The sequence below is a fragment of the Glycine max genome, chromosome 7 (assembly GCF_000004515.6).
Source record: "Glycine max cultivar Williams 82 chromosome 7, Glycine_max_v4.0, whole genome shotgun sequence".
In the NCBI taxonomy this organism is placed as follows: Eukaryota; Viridiplantae; Streptophyta; class Magnoliopsida; order Fabales; family Fabaceae; genus Glycine; species Glycine max.
Window position 1 is genome coordinate 4,002,553 of NC_038243.2, and position 20,151 is coordinate 4,022,703.

Genomic DNA, 20,151 nt, shown 5'->3' on the forward strand with positions numbered 1-20,151 from the left:
TTTTTGGAATTCAATTTAATTTTTTAATTTTTAAAATCAATTCAATTTGATAATGTTGTCTTAAAAATTAGATCAACGGTTTTAAGAAATTGTATTTTGCTAATGCTTAAAATCACTTAACGATGATTTCAAACTATCACAAAATACACATTCAAATGGTAGGATCAAATTTAAACGGCATAATCACTTTAATTAATTTAGACGACAAGATCAAATTAAACTAATTTTAAAAATTAGAAGATCAAATTAAACAAAAAAAGTATAAGACTAAATCAAATCAATTTTAAAAACTAAAAAATCAAATTGAAAAAAATAGAATACCAAAGTTAACATTAAAAATAAATTAGAGGATAAAAAATTAATTTGCAATATATGTTTTATTGTTATTTTAATGTTGATATTGTCATCCAACCATAAATCATAATTTGTATTATTTTAAAATAATTATTTTAAAATTAACAAACTTATCATACATAATTAGTTATGATTTGATGACCTATGTCAAACTTTATATTATCGCTGCATAATCATATTTCTCTTATTTAAAGAGTGTTAGAAATTATAAAATCACTAAATGAGTTTATTAAATAAGTAATAAAACCCATAAAGTTTCTGATTTCAAATGAATTTTAATCAATAATATATGTGTTAAAAAAAACGTATTAGATATTGTTAATTTGTTACCATTTACTAAAAAAATGTAAAAAGAAAATTTCCTGATTTTTGAAATGAGTAATATTTACTAAAAAAAAAGGTACAAAAAGAAATCCTCAAGTCTCCCTCAGGAATGAGTGAGTGAACTTGAAATCCAAATCTGGCTGCACGGTATCAGTGCAAAAAGAAACTCGCTATGCTTCTAGTGCATAGACAATTTATTTATATGGCATTTTATTTTTAAAAAAAATAGGATTTTATATGTGCAAAATAAAGAAAAATACTTTCAAAATCTTGCAAAACAATTCAATAAAAACTTAAATCACACGAATTGCTGTCACGCTAACTTATTAGAATAAATTGCATAAAAATTATGTGATAAAATTTAAATTTTAAAATATACATTATAGTTTCTCAAAAAACAGGTAATAAAAAAGATTAAATTAAAATTGTATACCTTACGTTTTCTCAATAACTTTTGTATTTATTTTTATCATATAATCCATGAGAAAGTATTAAGTATATTTTTTCGTATACCACAGTAAAGATACAAATGTTGTTTTGTGTACTTTTATTTTCCTTACTATTACTTATTCCATGACCAAAACTGAATTTATTGGTAATTTTTTCTTTTATCCAAACTTTAGGATAGAAAACAAAAGATCAATTAGTTTTTCTTGTTTCTATTTTCAATTTTCATAAAAAGATACAAAAAAATTCATCACGAGTTCAATTTATTCACATAAATAAATATAAAAATAATTTTCAAACCAAAGGAGCTATTTTCTCTTTATTCTAACTTGCTATTTTTACTTTTAACTTTACCAAGAACGCGGAGTCGCGGACTTTTGACGGTCCAAAAAGTAAAGGAGTGAAAGGAATGATGGAGTCTAGAAAAGGGGAAAAAGGAGAAAAGGAGTATCATCACTTGGAAATTGTTATGAGTCTACAACCTTGAAAAATAGCACAAACTTTGTCATCATGTGCTTATCTATTGACTATCAAGTCGGACATGATGAGTTTGTCTTAGATAACAAATCAGCAAAACAAGCATAAAAATTGACTGAACAAGACTAATGAAATTATAATAATCGATTTCAATCAGATTTTTTATAATTATAATTATAATAATGAAAATGATTAACAATAATTTATGATAATCACACTTATTATTATTAAACTAATTGTTTATTAACAGATTCAATTAATAAAAAAATAATTGCCGGACTATGAAATTGCTAAAAATATTTTATACATAATTGTAAATAGACTTAAATGTAATTTTAGTTTTTTTATTTTATTCAATTCGTAATTTTTATTTTTTTATTTTAAAATAAAAATATTTGATTCGTCTATTTTAAAAAAATCTACTATTTTAGTTCTCATATTTTTTAAAAAAGAAAACATTTGCTCATTTTATTTTAGAAAATTCATAATTTTGATCTTTATATTTTAAAAAATCTGTAATTTTAATTGAATAATCAATTTTATCTAGGTTTTATTTCTTTGATTTATTACATTATAATTAGTTAAATTATTTTTTGATGATACCTTAAATGAATATGTTAGGCTTAAGGTTTAACTGTATCAAAATAAAAGAAATAAAATATAGGCAAATTTGAGAATTTTATTAAAATTGTAAGTTTTTTAAAATAAGATAATTAAATGTCTCTATTTTAAAATAAATGACTAAAATTAAATATTTTTTTAAAATAGAGAAATTAAACATCTCTATTTTAAAATAAAGGAACCATAATTATGGACGAGCAAAATATAAAGACTAAAATTATATTTAAGCCTATTAAATAAATATCTTTGTCATTTTGAATAATAACTTTCTTTGGTTTCCTCCACTATTTTTTATTTATGAGTTAGTCTCACACTTATTTGCATACTTGATAATTTATGCATAATTATTTGCATACAAAATAATTTTAAGACAATTATGACATTCAAAAATAAAAATTAATCTTTATGTTATTTTCTGATTGAACATAATTTTATAATTACTCTAGGTAATCATCAAAATTATTATAATATAATATTTCTATTTTAATTTCAAACAAAGTTGAAGAATAAAAGACGGACAAGGAAACAAAAAATGAGAAAATAATGTATTTATGAAGATAATTCAATATGGGATAATTACGCACATCAATAATTAAATAAGTTTATATTTAAATTGAGTAAAAAAATTATATAAATAGAAGAAATTTTAAAATTTAGAAACAAATATAAATATCTTTTATTTTCGTAATAAATTAACAAAAAATTTAATTTTGATTTGATTGATTTATATGCTAAAATACATATTTATATTTTTTTTTATGTAAAACACTTAATTCTATTAAGTGTGATAAAATAACAGTTTATATGTTTTTTCTTGAGTGAGGGATCATACCGATATCTCTCACTTTATTGCAATTCACTACTAAACAAAACATTTTAAATATAAAATAAAAATATTCAACATAAAATACTCAATCATTTTTTAAAAATATTTAACTTAATCCATTTAAAATAATTAGAAGTAAATCAGTAATATATGTTTTAATTCAGATTAATCAATAACATTAATATATTTTGATTCAAAATTATAACATATTAAAATTAAGATAAAATAGAAATAATTTATTGAGTGAACATAAAATTTTATTTTTATTTTTATTATTTTTATACTTTTAATATATAATAATTAATTGGATCTTCTATTGACTATTTATATTACACAATAATAATTAATAACTTATTAAAAGTTTTTATATTTATGATACTGATATCTAGTACAAAAATATTAATTTTTTTAATATTTTTTAGAAATCAATATATATGTGATGAATGACGCGCATCAATTTAAATTTTAATTTAAAATACAAAATGTCATTTCATAAACATTTTATTTTGATTTATTTATTATTGTCAGCAACTCTAAGTTTAGGTTATTTGTAATATTATTTTTCCACAAATTATATAAATTACTAACCTACTTAACATATAATTAATTATTATTTTCTCATTATATTTTTTCAAGTCTACTATATATATAACAATCATTAATAATAGGCATCAATATCTAATAAGTAAATAGTTAGTATAAACAAGTAAAAATTATAAATAATTCTAACTAGAAAAATTTAAAAGATATATTTAAAATTTATTTTATAAAAAAAATTAATCGAGCATGACACAGGTCACAGCACACAACAAAATACTGGAGAATGCCCTTGTATGCAGTATGCTTTTTAGGGAAATACGTGGGTTTAACTATTTTAAGACTAGAGATTTACTAGTATTTTAGATAATAAAACAAAAAAGTTATAACCATTAATTAAAAAAAACTTGTTGTAGTATTTGTTTTTATTTATGTACATGCATTTAATCATATCTTGACTATTCATTCTTAAATTAATGGTTGTAATATTTTACTTGCAAGAGTGAATCCTCAGTCAAACAAAATTCAAACGCCTGGAAAATCAAAATCAAATGCTCTAAAGATGGCGCTTTCCAAGTAAATAACGAGTTTATAAACTCTAACTAAGTGGACTTTGAACATAATTAGTGGAAGAATATAATCATTAATTTCAATAATTAGTTCAGAATAACCCTAGACTATAGAAAATCTTCATCCGTATAACAGTCCATCAAATTAGATATATAGATTGGGCTATATTTTCTTTTTGCTGTAAGATTGGGCTATATGTAGCATCCAATGGATCATAAAAATTTGTTATGAGAAATGTGTCGGAAATTTCTGTTATTGCACAAGTGCATAACCATAATTTGACATGTAATAATAAATTTATTTTACAGTTATAGTAAATTTTATCTAGTAATTGTAACAATAAGAAATTATTTATTAGTTAATTTTAAAAAAAATAGTTCAATTTTTTAATTTAAAAAAGTACTTATACAATATATAATATACATATTAATTTAATTTCAAAATTTTACGAATTTACAGAAAATAATGTGTAACATAAAAAAAAATTATCATTTGTCATTATTCTGTGGTGATAGAGACTCATAACAGCTTATTATAATAGCCTTATCATTTCATAGAAAGTGACCCCTGAATGAATTGTGTGAGAAAGAAGATTTTTATTCTTACGCGGTTAGTGCCATGTATTGTTCATTAATGTGTACACTTTATTAAGTATTCAAACATGCCCTCTGTAAAAACATACGGATTCTACCTTGGAAGTATATAGCAAAGCAAAAAGACATCTTTCGTGGCTTGAAAACAAATAGGTCAAAAAGCAAGTCAAGTTTTGGATCCAGGGAGAAAATTAATATTTGTGCAAACAATAACGTAGTTCTGAAATAAGAAATAGAATAGGAATATAAGTAAATTAAAATAGAAATTCTATTCCAATTTCGTTGTCTGGTAAGACTAGGAAGAAAATAGCATGAAAAGTAATTATATAATTACTTTTTATGTGATATATTTTTCTCTTCAATTTAGATATTACGGGTGTCTTTTAATTGACTTGGTCAATGAATAATCATATTTGCATGCGTATGATGGCTGTTAGTTTAAATAAAAACTTTACACAGAAAAAATTAATATATATGAACAAAAAGAGACTTTATATCATAACGTCAATCAAATTTTATATGAGATATAAAATAACATGAAATATAAATTGTTAATTGGAAAAAAGTAAAAATGGTTTAACCTTTTCTTTTATATGTTTCATGTATATAATGCTAATATATTTTAAACCAAAGTTTGCTCTCAATAATATATGATCATTTTTATTTTAATCTTGTTTTTTAATCATTACTCAAAATATTTTATTTTAGTCATTGATGTTAAGATTCACTATTTATGTAATAGAGTGATTAATAGCGACTGAAAAATAAGTTTATTGTTGTCGAAATAACAAGAATTAAAATTTACACTAAAAAACAATAATTAAAAAAAATTATCAACAAAAAAAGACCTATACAAAAAATTTACAATTTTATAAGAATGAAATAATAACGTAAGAATTATAATAGAATATAAAATTTAATAAAATTAAAAATAATACATTTAAATCTTAATTGTTAAAAGATAAAACGCTTTTTATTTTATTCTTTTATATGATATATAATTTTTTCACCATTTAGAATTTATCTATATTTTAAATTACTTTTTCCATCTCAACTTAAATTAGTTGTATTTGTTTATTTATTAATTGAATTAATTGTACACATGAGAGTTTTTATGGTACCCTGAAATTTTTTGGGAGTTTTAATGCTGATGGTTTTTTTTAACCAATAAAATAATTATGTCATTTATTTTCTCATTAATTAAAGAAAATTTTGTTTTTTTCAAATTAGTCTTTGATTAATTAAAGTATTGCGTTTTTTTTTTAAATTACAACTATCTTAAATAAAAAATCTAATTAAGCATGAATTTAGAAGTTTGATGCTTCACCCAGTAAATCACGCTAATTCCTATAGAATATTACGCTCAAGAGAAATTTAATCTTGTGTATACAAAATTAACCTTTACTGGCATTATAAAATTCCTCATATAAAATTGTGATTTCCTTCCAAAAGTATTGTAGAAAGATAGAACTTTTATCTCTTTTAGATGTTCTTGTTACTATTATTATTAGTCACACTTTGACTCCAAATACAACTATCAATTTGTGTCAGCCAGTGTGAGGGGTGAGACTCTCAAATCTCTACTCAAGTTCAGGTCTTTTTCTACCAGCTAAGATTCAAATGGAGACGAGCATGATAATGCCTTTTCATGTTCTTATCATTCTTCTCCTATCAGACCCTTTTATTGTTGTGAATATAAACTTTAATGAGACAATCACAATTTTACTTCTCATGAACGTAACGATCACTATCTAGAAATCATTAAATCAACTTGGTTTATTGGGTGAAAGAGATTAGGGTTAAGAGTTTTTTTTTAAAAAAAAATTAATTAATCAAAGACTCATTTTTTGTGGTACTATAGAACCTGCTTTACTCACATTTCTCTTATATTTTCAAATATATTTATTGTATATTTTTAATTTTCACCACATTTTAAAATTTTCAAATATGAAATCTTCCCGTGTTTTTTCATTTTTGTATTTTCCAAGTGTAACTTATGAGCTAAGCCAAAAGGAGAACAAAGTAAGTCAATGCCTTTCAATTACAAATATTGATTGAAGACTGAACCCCCAACAAAACACAACTCAAACTCAAACTTCATTCCTTTCTTTACTCTCTTTAGCTTGGCACCTTCTACTACTCATCTTCCTTTCCCTTTCTTCTCTCTCTCTCTCTCTCTCCCTTGCAAACAACAAACACAACAACACAGTTAACTGTTGAACAAGAAACAATGGAGAACAACATAATTTCCATATGTGATCACATGCCTGTAGGATTCAGATTCCGTCCCACAGATGAAGAGCTTGTGAACTATTACCTCAAACACAAGCTTCTTGCCGATGATTTCCCTGTCCACATCATCCCTGAGATCGACCTTTGCAAAGTGGAGCCTTGGGATGTACCAGGTAATGCAAACACTAAACATTAAACATTAAACACTAAAAGCATCCCCTTAATCATCAAAACCACTTCACTGTTGTTTTGACTCGTTTCAAATTGTGGTATCAGAAAGATCAGTGATCAAATCCGATGACCCAGAATGGTTTTTCTTCAGTCCTGTGGATTACAAGTACTTGAAGAGTAAAAGGTTTAACAGGACAACCAAGCGTGGCTACTGGAAAACCACTGGGAATGACCGGAACGTTAAGATACCGGGCACCAGCAATGTCATTGGGACTAAGAAGACCCTTGTTTTCCACGAAGGCCGTGGTCCCCGTGGTGTCAAGACCAACTGGGTTATTCATGAATACCATGCTGTTACCTCCCATGAAAGCCAGGTTTTTTTTTTCTTTTTCAAGAAATTTTAACACTGTTTTGAAATTATGTTTATGAAACTTTGTACCTGAATAACGTTGTGATTTTTTCATGTAGCGGACCTCATCTGGTAGGATAAGAATTTGTTGCTGTTGTTGGAAATTGTCTTTCTAATAGATTTTGTCACTATAGTATGGACTTTTTAGGCTTTGATATTATTTCCTATCCTATTGGTTGTTCTGACATTAGAAGGTTATTGGATCCTTTGTTGTAATTTGAATCCCATGTTTTTTATTTTGTCAATCTCTATTCATGATCCAAATTTGTCAATTTGGCTTTGGTTGATGATGACAATGGGGGCATTGAGGAGAGTTTATTTCAATAAGCTTCATGTGGAAGCTTATCAAAATATGATCTTTTTATTTCATTCTAATGAGCTCCTAGATAATGCTTATGGGTGAGCTCTCACATGACTTATTGGATGACTGTTTAATTGAATCTTTTAAATAAATGTGGTCAAAATTCATCATCAGTTTTCATCAAAGACTGCCAATTAATTTCTGCTGTATAACTCTTTTGAAGAAAATTAAGGCTGTTTTGCTGCATGCCCTACCAAGTCGTTCATTTTTAGTTTTTGCCGTGAATAGAACTTTTCAGGAAATAAATTTCTGATTTTAAATGCTGATTATCTCCAAGTTTTGCAGAGGGCTTTTGTTTTATGCCGCTTGATGAAGAAAGCTGAGAAAAAAAATGAAGGGGGAATTGAGGCACCAACCTTTGATGAAGGGGAGCCCAGTGTACACTTGTTTTCTGACTATGGAAATCAGGCAAGAGCAGAAGGGATTGCATCCTTCATGGACATATTTACACTCTGCCATGTGAAAACATGCCGAAATTGATATATGTTTTGTACATATTTTTTTTTCAGGTAGATATTATTCCCGGAGTAGATATGGAAGAAATCTTTCAGGCAGTGGATCGGGCCGAGAAATTCTCCCCCCCAGTACAACGGTCTCAAACTGGCATTGGGCTGGAAGATTTTTTCGCAAACTCTCCATTGTTTAATGCCCACTTTGGAAGCGAAAACATCAATATGCAAACTTCACTTGAAGTTACCGACGATGAAGAGTTGGTAAATTCATTTTGGGTTGATGATGAAGAATTTGTTATCAATGAAGAAAGAAGACACTGTTTTGTCAATAGTTCCACCCAACCAAAGTCATTTAGAAGGGTATACAATGAAAGCAGTGAAATAGATGCTGAAGTTGTCTCTAATCTGGTAAAGATATATTGTCCAAAATCTGAATGATATTGAGGAGTGTATCTCTATTTGTTTATGAACTATTAGTTGGTTCTATAGGTTAACATCGTGTGCATTATGGTGATGTGAGTTTTCCCACATTTAAACAATGTTTAGACCTGTTTACTTTAGTTTTATTTTTAGTTTTTAATTTTTTAATTGCAAAATTGTCATCTTGTTTTCAATCTGTTTCCTATTTTCAAAGGTTTGTACATGAAATAGAGAAAACAATAAAAAAAAGTTGTTTTCAGTGTTTCCTGTACAAATATTTTAAAAGTGAAAAAAGAAATGAAAATAGAAGTAAACAGGTCCTTGGTGTTTTTCTCCTATAGATTCTGAAAAGAATTAAATGTTTGGTTTGAGTTGGTTCTGAAGTTATGTCGTGAGTCATGATGACCAATGCTTGGCACATTATTGAGACCTTAGTGCATGCTTGGGTGAGGGGAATAGTTTGGAAAGGGAACAAGGAAATGGAGATAAAGCAATCTATTTTTGTTCTCCATTTTTAGCTTTCCTTTCATCTCTTCCCCAACATATACCTTAAGACACCAGAAGTACTCTTCTCTTGGGTTTGTGACTTTTTTTTTTTAAATATTGGATATCTATTCTGACATTACTACAGAATGAACACATTAGTGCTGATGAATACCCTGCACTGAAAATGTTTCAATCATCATATGATGTCCGTGGTGGCACAAGTCGTCTAGCTTCTAACCATAAAGCAAACAAAGAGAAAAAGGAGAGTATCATTCCAGATGATTTTTGGGCAGTGGAGACATCCTCTTGTGACTCAACTGCAGATGAACCAATTGAAATTTCTAGTTCTCCTTCCACTCCAACAAGAATGAAAAATCAGTGTCATCTAAGACCTGACAAGTTCATATTACAAAGAACTGTTGCAGGAAGACCTCAAACACAAAAGAAAGTTTCAAACAATGCAGTCTCCCATGTAGAGGTGAGAAAACAAGCACCTGTGTTAGGAAAATTAAAATTTGTTTCTTAACCAAGTAGGCAGATGGTTCATTTGAAGTGATTTTCATTTTAACATACTATTGATAATACTGTGCTGCATGTGACGTATTTCTGCAGGTTCGGAAGGAATTGCTCACTGTGAAATCAGAAAAAGATCAGAAAAATGCTCAAAACGCTAGTTTAAGAGGGAACTTCAAAAACAAAAGCCAACAATCCTCTGATGTCAACAACAATGGTTCTTTCTTTTACATGGAGACGGCTTCAAACCGAAGCCTATTTCCACGTTCGGTGTATCTTGTCAATGTTGTCATAGGGATTTTGTTGTTAATAGTTATTAGTTGGGATGTATTATCATGTTAGAACTTAGAAGCGAGGTAGTGTGTACGAAAGGCTGGTGAGGGTTACCATGGTTCCTTTGATGTAGTTCAGCTTCTGCTTCATGGCAAGCTTATTATTATAAGATAGGTAAGTTGTATAGTTCACATGTATATTACACTGATGCATGTTCATTGCATCTTTCTTAATGAAATATCTCTGCTTACTATTTGTTGCCTTTTCTATTATCATTAAGTTTTCTATTGCAATCTTGATACCGGTATAATTAAAATATTGAGTATACCCTAAAGTGTTTGTCTGAAGATTGGCACTATAGTTGTCCTTCAAAGATTGTTTTGTCACCAAATTAGTCTTTGAAGGATACAAATAGTTACCAAATTTGTGTTTTTGTGTCTCCACTGGTGACACTATAATATTTGGAAGACCAATTTGAGGGTTTACTCCTTAAATTTGTGATAACATAAACCTTAAGGATAAACAAATTTCTTCTAAAAAAAAGGCTAAACAAATTTATTTTGTTTCATGAATTCTGAACATCTCTATCGAAATGAACTACCTTATTTATAGCTAATCTGTTTGGTGGTTCTTCAAAGCAGTATCTTAATATGCCTATGATGGCCTCCACTGAAAATGTTTTGATGCTGTTAAAAAAATGCTGGTATGCGTGTCAGGTCAGTTGTTCGATATGTAGTCAGCATCAGGACTCATTTTCTTATCCAATAAGGACCTGTAAGCAAATCTTCAGAAAAAAATGATTAAGAATGAACATTAGCTGAATTCTAGTAAAGTGATAATCTTTTGTCCGTTCAAAATATGCAGGGCCAATTTCTTAATATGCCTAATTAAAAATATCACTTGCTAGAACCTAAAAGAAGGAAATGCCAAGTAGATGTGGAAATATAAGCCATCCAAAGCTTCATTCATTTATTCAGCATTTTAGGATACAAAAGGCTGATACAATCTGTCAAACAAGTTGATGTAGGCAGTCAGCCTGTCACACCATGCAACAGAAACAGTGTCTGACAAGGGTAAAAGGCTTCAAATTTAACCATATAGTCTATAATAAGTTCAGATACTCAAATCATTTTTATTTTAAATATTTCATTAATCCTTCTTTTTTTTTCTTTTTATCATATCATAAGTTTTATCATACTTACATTTTTTTTCCTCTTTTTAGGTGTTGGATAATATAATAGGTGTCTATCAAACATTTTCCATAGAATAATAATACAAACCAACATATATTTTAAACATTCCACAATGCATTTCATTTTCTCCATTTCTCTCTTCCTATCACATTATAAAGTCTATCATATCTACATTTTTCTTTTTTATTTTATTTCCAGATGTTGTCTATAATACATTAATGACTGAAAAAGCTAACACTTGCTCCTTTAGATATTTCATTATGATAAGATACATTGAAAAAGTTAAATCATTGTAAGACCATGTGAGTTTTGTCTTTTGTATCTCATCATTACAAAATTTTGGAAGCGGATTCTCCAACAACATTACAATATCTAGATTCTTATATAGGACTCTAGTCACTAACTTTTTATGTTTAATTAAGTTTTTTATAACTTAAAAATATGTCGTTGTTAACCGTTTGACAAGTGTACTAAATGTTCAAGTAGTAAAGACTTGGAAGTCCGAGTATCAATTTCCACATGAACTTTATTTTGTATTTATATTGGATAATTTTCAATTTAAAAAGAAAAGATTAGATGAGATAAAAGATGGACAAAATGAACAGGATAAAATAATAGATATCAATATAAGACAAAAGAAATAGTAGGAAATTTAATGAGATGAGAATGTTAGGACCTAATATGTCTTATTTGTCTAAGATGCATTATTTCAGATTTTTCTCTATCAATTACGTGAATTTTTCCTATTCACATCTATTAGAATACTTGCTTCCGATGTATCACGATGACAAATTTATCTTACCTATCTATCTCCCAAATGTCTTTGCAAAGATCCAATAGATAAAATGCATGAAGTTCTAATTTTAGATGTTTGCTTTGATGCATAAGCATAATGCAATCACTCTATGCCTATCAATTATTTCATTAAAATATTTCTTCCTTTTAGTTCTATTAGAAATTACTATTTGTCGAACAATTAATTCCTAAAATTGATGTATGTAAAACCTTCCTTGTATTTCTATTAAAGATTATCCTCTATCGAGCACCTAACCCCTAAAGATGATGCAAGGATGAATGATACATGAAATAAAAAATAAGAAAGGATAATAGGAAAGAAAACACCTGTTTACATTCATAGATATAAAGTATACAATACATTTTTTGGTTTTTTAAATTTGTCAGACCCTAACTAAGGGTTTAACCTCTTATAGACATAAAGGGCCTTACACTTGGAAAGGGGTATATAAACTGATGGAGGAGAAGGAATGAAAAAAAGGGAATAGAAAATGATGGAAAAGAAGAAAGATTTTTCTAAGGGAGAGTTTTCAGGCTTTGGGTGTGTATTAGAATGTTTTTGAGACTCGGTGTGTCTTTTTTCCTTAACTTGACCCTCTTTTTTATAGTAGCTGGAGTGGACTTAGGCCTGTGTACTCGTGCTTAGCGCCCGCTGCTTGCTTAAGCGGGTGTTTGTATACGCATTTAGCACGCCTCTTCCTCGCTTAGCGTCAGTGCTTGTTTTCGCGCTGAGCGCGTCTTGGGTTGGGCCCGATGCCAAAATCTTCTTTTTTTTTCTTCATATTTTTGCTATTTATGCATCTTTTTTACTTTTAATCTCTCATTTTCATATCTGCAAGCCATGAATAAGAAAGTCATCAATTCTTACAAATTAAGTATAAATAACTGCTAAATAAATATTTTTTAGGTTATTTTCATTATAAAAAACAACTCATATTTGAAATTTATCAGTCGTTTTCAGATTACTACCTAATATTCATTTTTTTCATTCAAATACCTAAAAAAAATTTATGTTTCATTTATTACTCATCGTTAGTCCTTTTTCGTTAAGTGATGATGTGACAGATGAAATGCCACATCATCACGCCTTATCACTGACACCTTAGGACCACATTATCATCTTCTTCCATTTCTCCCCTTCTTCCTCTTCTCTAATGGAAATCATCACCATTGCACCACCACTGCTGATCACACCGCACCACTAACGCGCCGTCCAGCCCCTTCTCCCCTTAGGGTAGGTACCTTTTGATATTTTTTCTACCCAAAATGTCATCACCCCCTTCTCTCCAGCTCAATCACCCCAACAATGCAAGAACCAATATCTTCCACAACTTCAAGCGGGACCAAGAGCAACACCAAAAAAATAAAATGAAACATTGTTGTTTACTTAAGTTGGATCCAATTTGAAAAGAAGTTGATAGGAAATTAGAGCAATTGGGGTGAGATGATGAGGGTGGGGAACTGGATTTGCTTACGACTTCTACTCTTTATTCATCACATTGCTGCAACAACACTACGCATGTGTTAATTGTTCCCGTGAAAATAAAGCATGGTGCAGGTGGTGAGGCGCAGCAACATGGAAGATTTTGAACCACCCTCGGTAGCGGCAACCACTGTGTGAGATGACAGATGCGACTATAGCGTGCCTTCCCTACTTCGACTCCCTCGCCCCTCCACTGCCGCACAAACAACCCTTCAACACGTCACCTTCCTTTAAACTAACCTTAGCTCTGACATCACCCTTGCCGCCACCTCCCTTCCAACACCACCACTGTCCAGATCTGGTGTTGCCTTCATTTTTTGATTTTGCAAATCCTTTTTTTTTTCTTTTCAAAAGTTTTTTCTAATGGCAGATCTGGTCTCAGAATCTTATTTGTAATTTTTTTTATTTTCGTTTAACTTTTTGTTGCTTGCTTCCTTACTCTATACTCAAATTCGGCACTGTTATTTTTTTGATTTCCTTACTCGGTCGGACGACATGGTGGTGGTGGCGTGGCGTGGTTGGTGGCGGCGGCGGCGGTTTCCGTTGGAATAAGAGAAGGAGGGGAGAAAGAGAAGAAGGTGATGAAATGATACTAAAGTATTAATGACAAGATGTGACACTTTGTCTATCATATCATCGAAAGAAAATTAATGACAGATAATAAAATAAAATCTAAAAATTCTTCAGTTAGTTGATTAAAAAAAATAAATGTTAGATAATAATTTAAAAATGATTTATTTTTTAAGTATAAAAAAGTTAATTAAGTTTTTTTTTTTAAATCTTACACTTTGCATTGCATTCTTAGATAAAGAGAAACATTCCAATATGCTTTCTGTACTGATTACTGAATAGAGTGCAGAGCCTAAACTGAAAAACTCATATTTGTACGGAAGACACTAGTTTGGAGTCTGGGCAGGAAGCATCCGTTTTTAAGGATCCCATTTTTGTATTTTACCTATTTGTTTTTTGATTTTGGTAGAATTGGTTTTGAATTATTGAACGTGATTCACGTAGATCTCCAAATTAACTTCAATCACAAATTTTATATTAGATCAAGTGCATGAACTGCGAAATTGATTCTCAATGTAAACCAAGGAGAGCCAATGTTAGTATATGGAATCAACCTTGAGCAGATTTTCTGTGACCAAAATTCAGGTTAATATTTCCTTTCATCATGGCATCACACAACTTTAGTAGCATGCAAACACATACAAGTTATTATATACTGATTTTTTTTTTTATAAAAAATTTATCAATGTGAAAGTTACAAAAAAACATTTTTCTTTTACTTTATAAATGAAATAAAAATAAAAATATTTCTCAGATTAAATTGACTCTTCTTCTCTCTTTATTATAACGTCTCTATTATTTTCCTGATCATTTCGCTATTTTTTTTAAGAGTAAAGGTCCAAATTGGTATTTAGAGATAAAAAAATAAAATTAATTATTTAGATTTTCTAGATTATAAATATGAAATTCCATAATTTTTAGGTATTTTTATTTAATTTTTAATACATAATTAGTCCCCGAAAAAGTGAATCATATATCAATTTAATTCTTCAAAAGATTATCAGTAATTTATAAGGGTGTAAGTGACCTAGATTGAATTGAGTTTTGTCAATTTTTCAATTCAATCTAATTAAACTTAATTAGGTTGAATTGAATTGAGTTTACTTTTTTTATTTTGTCAACCCAATCTAATTATCCAATCCAACTTTAGTTGGATTGTATTAGGTTGGTTATTGGATTGGATTATAAAAAAATTATCACCTTTTTAAGTTTTGAAAAAAAATTAAAAAAATTTCTCAAACTCAAAAATAGTAAGGATGTTTTTTTAAATAAAATAGTAAGGATATTTACAAAAATCAATATTCATAAAATATTATACTATTCATACGATAAACATAAAAAATAAATCATAAATATATACTCATGGTATTATTCATAAAATAATGTTTTACCTTAAAATAAACATATAAAGATAAACTCCAAAATAATATATTATCTCAAGATAAATAATGTGTTACTTTAAAAATGAGATATGTTTAGTTTATGATTTCTATATTAGTGATTTAATTGTGTACATGTTAAATTGAGTTTTGGTTGAGTCTAAAACTTGAAACCTATTGTGACATTCACTAACCCAACATGCACATAAATAAATAAAAATACATAAAATGTGGAATCTAATTAAAATAATTTTATTCAATAAAATTATAAGTAAATTCATGTGGGTAAAATGTTCACATTCATATTAATTACAAAATTAAAAATTTATGAATTAAGGATATGAAAACATCTTGAAACAAAATGATAAAAATTACACATTCAAAATTTTATGTAATTAATACAGAAAATCCATGCTCCAATATCACATCCATATATAATGAGAAAAAATGTTAAATATATTCTTGCCCATTTCATAGGTGACTTGTGGGTTGTATGGAAGAAGATTCTTATTCTTACGCGGTATAAGTACAAACACTTCATTATTTACTATATCTGAAAACATGCCTACTGCTAAAAGCATTCCCTACTCTAGAAAGGTTTGCAATGCAAAGTGTTTCCTGTGCATTTTACTTATATCTAAATAATTCAATTCTTACTGATATATCTGAAAACAAGTCAAGTATTGCACTCTGGTAAAAATAAAATGCTAACATCAGTAAGAGTTGAATTATTTACATAGTAATTTATACAATAATATATATATATATTAATTTCTTTTCATTATATCACTCATCCCGTTCCATACTTTTCTCTTTTCTCATTATCATAAAAGTTAATTATTGTGCAATTTGTTATATGAACAGCAGTATTCTTAATTCAGTAAAAAAAAATATTCTTAATACAAATAATGTAATTATGAGATAAGTACAGCAATAAGTACATTAAAATGGAAATTCTATTCCAATTTCGTCATAGTTTGACATATATATTTACAAATATCTTTAATGAAAAAACTAAAAATGCTTAACAACTATATTTATCAATCGGCTCGAACACGACAGTGATCACGATATTGGAGTAATATTAAACATGCACAGGAAATAATAATTATACAATTTTGTTATACTTAATTATTAGTCATACATGAAAGGACACATTTAAAGACTAACTTTTATAATTTCATACTTTTTTGCGAGTAAAATTTATACTGAGTGTCAATTTGAGGAGAAATTAATACTAGTAGGTAGTACATGATTATTACTATCCCTAGCAATGAAATGTTACTAATTTAATTTTTTAAATTGAAAAATTTAAATGCATGTCATCTTAGTTGAAATTATGGATAGTTGACCGTCTTGAACTAGTAACCAATAATATTGTAAGCAGATATTAGGATTATATTCAAATTTAAATTTGAGTGTACAATATATATATACATATATATATATATATATATATATATATATATATATATATATATATATATATATATTAATTAAGTGAATAAAAAATTTAAATTATCAACTAATTTATTTATAACTAAAATTTAAATTATAATAACTTATAACCAATTATTTTATGGTATCAATAGTCTCATCGTAGAATGTGTATTCAGTTTTTTTTAATATCTTTTAATTTTTACAATTTAATTTTTTTACATTTTATCTTTGTAAATTTTTTTCAATCATTACAAACTATGTTTATTTTACTTTTTTATATATTTTAAATAATATCTTTTTTCATTATTTGAACACTAAAAATATATTTAATGTGTGTTTTATAAAAACAAAACACGCACGGTTATGCAGAACAGAACAGGAAGAATTCCTATATATTTTATTTTTCCAACGATACCTTGTTTGCTAAGGAGTCAATGTCTTTGGCAATATAAATATGAAGAGCGAATCCACAAGACGAACACAAACACTGAAAACACGCACTTTCTCCTTTCTTAGTTGCTACTTCTGCATCTCCCCTTCCCTTCTTTCATTCTTTGTCACAAAACTACAAAGACACTGAGTTTAGTGTTTCGCCAAAACCAATGGATGATGATATTGTAGGACTCGGTTTTCGTCCAACAGAAGAAGAACTTGTGGACTTTTACCTCAAACACATGTTGCTCGGCAATGATCCCCGTGCCCACGTCATCCCTGTCATTGATCTTTGCGATGTGGAACCTTGGGATGTACCAGGTAATCTAAACACCCCTTTGTCCTTTTTCTTTCTCTTATCTTTACTTCCACTGATGTTTGATTCTTTCCTTGGGTTCAAAATAGTGATGTTAGCAAAATCATCATCAACTATACGATTTGGTGACCCAGATTGGTTTTTCTTCAGCCCTGTTGATTTCAAGTATTCAAGAAGTAAAAGGTTTAACAGGACAACCAAGTGTGGCTTCTGGAAACCCACTGGAGTAGACCGTGAAGTTAGGACCTTTGAGACCAACACTCTAATTGGGACTAAGAAAACTCTTGTTTTCTATAAAGGCCGTGTTTCCCGCGGTGTCAAGTCCATCTGGGTTATTCACGAATATCACGCTGTTACCTTTCATGAGAGCCAGGTTGGTTTGTTTTGTTCAAGAAACTTTAACACTCTTTGGAAATTATCTTTGTACTAGATTTTTATTTTGTCACTGTAGTATGTACTTTTTAGTTTTTAGGCTTTGGTGTTGTTTCCTATCCTGTTGGTTGTTCTTCTGACTTGAGAAGGTTGTTATTATTGAATCCTTCGTTTCAATCCCATGTTGGTCTTGCTTGATGACAAATGGACCATGGATATTTGGGCTTATAAAACTGACTTATGACCTTTTCTATACCGCTTTTTTGCTTATTTCAGTTTAGTAAGTTTTACTTGGAATTGGAACCTTATCAAAGCAAGATCTTTTCAGTTTATTCCAACGAGGTCATGGATAAAACTCTCATATGACTTATTTGATAAGTGATTAATTAAATCTTTTGTCTTGGTGGGCTCATCAGTTTTCATCAAAGGCTGTCAATTTCTTCTGTATACATTAACCTGATTTGTCTTGGCTTTTTATCTGAGTAAGCTGTATCAAATAAATGCCGATTATCTTCCAAATTTTGCAGAGGACTTTTGTTTTATGTCGCTTGATGAAGAAACCTGGGAAAACAACTGAAGGCGGAACTGATGCACTCATCTGTGATGAAGGGGAGCCCAGTAGACACATGATTTCTGTCTATGGAAATCAGGAAAAAGCAGAAGGAATTCCATCTGTAAGCTGAAGCATCCTTCATGGACATATTTTACACTCTGCCATGTGAAACATGCTGATAACTGATTCTTGTTTCATATTTTTTTTCTTTCTTTCCAGGGAAGTACTTGTATTGGAATGGAAACAATCCTTCAGGCAACCCCTCAGGCAGAGAAATACTTCTCTCCAATACACCAGAGTCAAACTGGTATTGAGGAAGAAGCATCTTTTTCAAGCTATCCATTTAACAATGCCTATTTTAGAAATGAAAACAACCCTATGCAGACTTCATTTGAAACTACAGAGGAAATGCAGACTTCATTTGAAATTACTGAGGAAGTTGAATTCCTAAACTCAATTTTAGTTGATGAGAGTTTTGTTATCGATAAAGAAAGTATGCATGTTTTTGTTAATAGCTCCACCCAATCAGAGTCATTGAGTGATACAGATGCAGAAGTTGTCTCTAAACTGGTAAAGATACGTTATCCAAAGTCCAAATAATATAGGGAAGTGTATCTCCATATGTTTCTGAACTGGCATTGGTTTTAAAGGTTAAAATTGCAGTGTGCATTGATGTGATGTGAATTTTGCCACATTTTTTTGGCAATATTTAGTGATTTTCTCGTATAGATTCTAAACAGACACTGAAGTGAAATGTCTGGTTTGAGTTGAGTTTGATTTTTTGTTGTGATTCATGATCATGGTTTGAGTTGAATTCATTTGTTTATTTTCTTTTGAAATCATTACAGGATGGCAATACTGTGGATATTTCAACAGTGTGCCATGAATATCCTAATTCAGATGAATACCATTCATCAAAAAGGCTTAAATCATCCCATGATGTTGTCCATGGTGGCATATGTTTTCCATCTTCTAATCCTGAAGCAAAACAAGAAACAAAGGAAAGCATGTTTCAAGATGACTTATGGGGATTGGAAACATCCTCTTGTGAGTCAACTGCAGACAAACCTTTGAAGATTAGTTGCATTGAAATTTCTAGTTCTCCTTCCACTTCATGGAGATGGGAAAATTAATATCAACAGACTGGACAACTTCATATGATGGGAACTAAGATCCTAGTTAGCTCCATTAATGGATCGGTGGTAGTTAATTATTATAAGTAAATGTTATAAAAAACGACTGATGCTCTAATAGCAAGTCTATTAGAAAACTGTTCTATGCTAGAAACTGCATGATGACAATTATGCATAGAAAATACTACATTTATTAGCAGTTATGTATTACGATTTAGGAGTACATGTGATAGGAGGCTGGCCCAAGCATACCACTCACATGCCTCTTAGGTTGAAAAACTATATTTAATTTGGACTTAAGTTGTTATTTCCCTAAAATGCCCCAGCTATATCGGACATTTCTTTGTAGTCCACTTTATGCTAGGTCTTAGTTTGTATTTAAAAGGGTACTGTTGCTTTGAATCATTATGAATGGAAAA

At 29.0% G+C, this 20,151-nt stretch overlaps 2 protein-coding genes across 2 annotated transcripts; both read left to right on the forward strand.

The window, feature by feature from the left end:
- Positions 1 to 6,806: 6,806 nt before the first annotated feature.
- On the forward strand, positions 6,807 to 10,322 carry LOC100778190 (NAC domain-containing protein 69). The gene is made up of 6 exons (XM_003529817.5): positions 6,807 to 7,154; positions 7,258 to 7,526; positions 8,208 to 8,330; positions 8,432 to 8,782; positions 9,426 to 9,758; positions 9,893 to 10,322. The coding sequence occupies exons 1-6, from the start codon at positions 6,980 to 6,982 to the stop codon at positions 10,133 to 10,135; spliced, it is 1,494 nt and encodes a 497-aa protein (XP_003529865.1). The 5' UTR covers positions 6,807 to 6,979; the 3' UTR covers positions 10,136 to 10,322.
- Positions 10,323 to 17,389: 7,067 nt separating this feature from the next.
- Positions 17,390 to 20,151, forward strand: LOC100785870 (NAC domain-containing protein 92). The gene is made up of 5 exons (XM_003528706.5): positions 17,390 to 17,679; positions 17,764 to 18,047; positions 18,574 to 18,720; positions 18,819 to 19,169; positions 19,448 to 20,151. Exons 1-5 carry the CDS (start codon positions 17,529 to 17,531, stop codon positions 19,730 to 19,732), a joined length of 1,218 nt encoding a protein of 405 aa, XP_003528754.1. The 5' UTR covers positions 17,390 to 17,528; the 3' UTR covers positions 19,733 to 20,151.

Coding starts and splice junctions, on each gene's coding strand:
- LOC100785870 (XM_003528706.5), top strand. CDS start 17,529: ATGGATGATGATATTGTAGGACTCGGTTTTCGTCCAACAGAAGAAGAA. Junction 17,680..17,763: donor GGAACCTTGGGATGTACCAG/GTAATCTAAACA, acceptor GGTTCAAAATAG/TGATGTTAGCAAAATCATCA. Junction 18,048..18,573: donor TTACCTTTCATGAGAGCCAG/GTTGGTTTGTTT, acceptor CAAATTTTGCAG/AGGACTTTTGTTTTATGTCG.
- LOC100778190 (XM_003529817.5), top strand. CDS start 6,980: ATGGAGAACAACATAATTTCCATATGTGATCACATGCCTGTAGGATTC. Junction 7,155..7,257: donor GGAGCCTTGGGATGTACCAG/GTAATGCAAACA, acceptor TTGTGGTATCAG/AAAGATCAGTGATCAAATCC. Junction 8,783..9,425: donor CTGAAGTTGTCTCTAATCTG/GTAAAGATATAT, acceptor ACATTACTACAG/AATGAACACATTAGTGCTGA.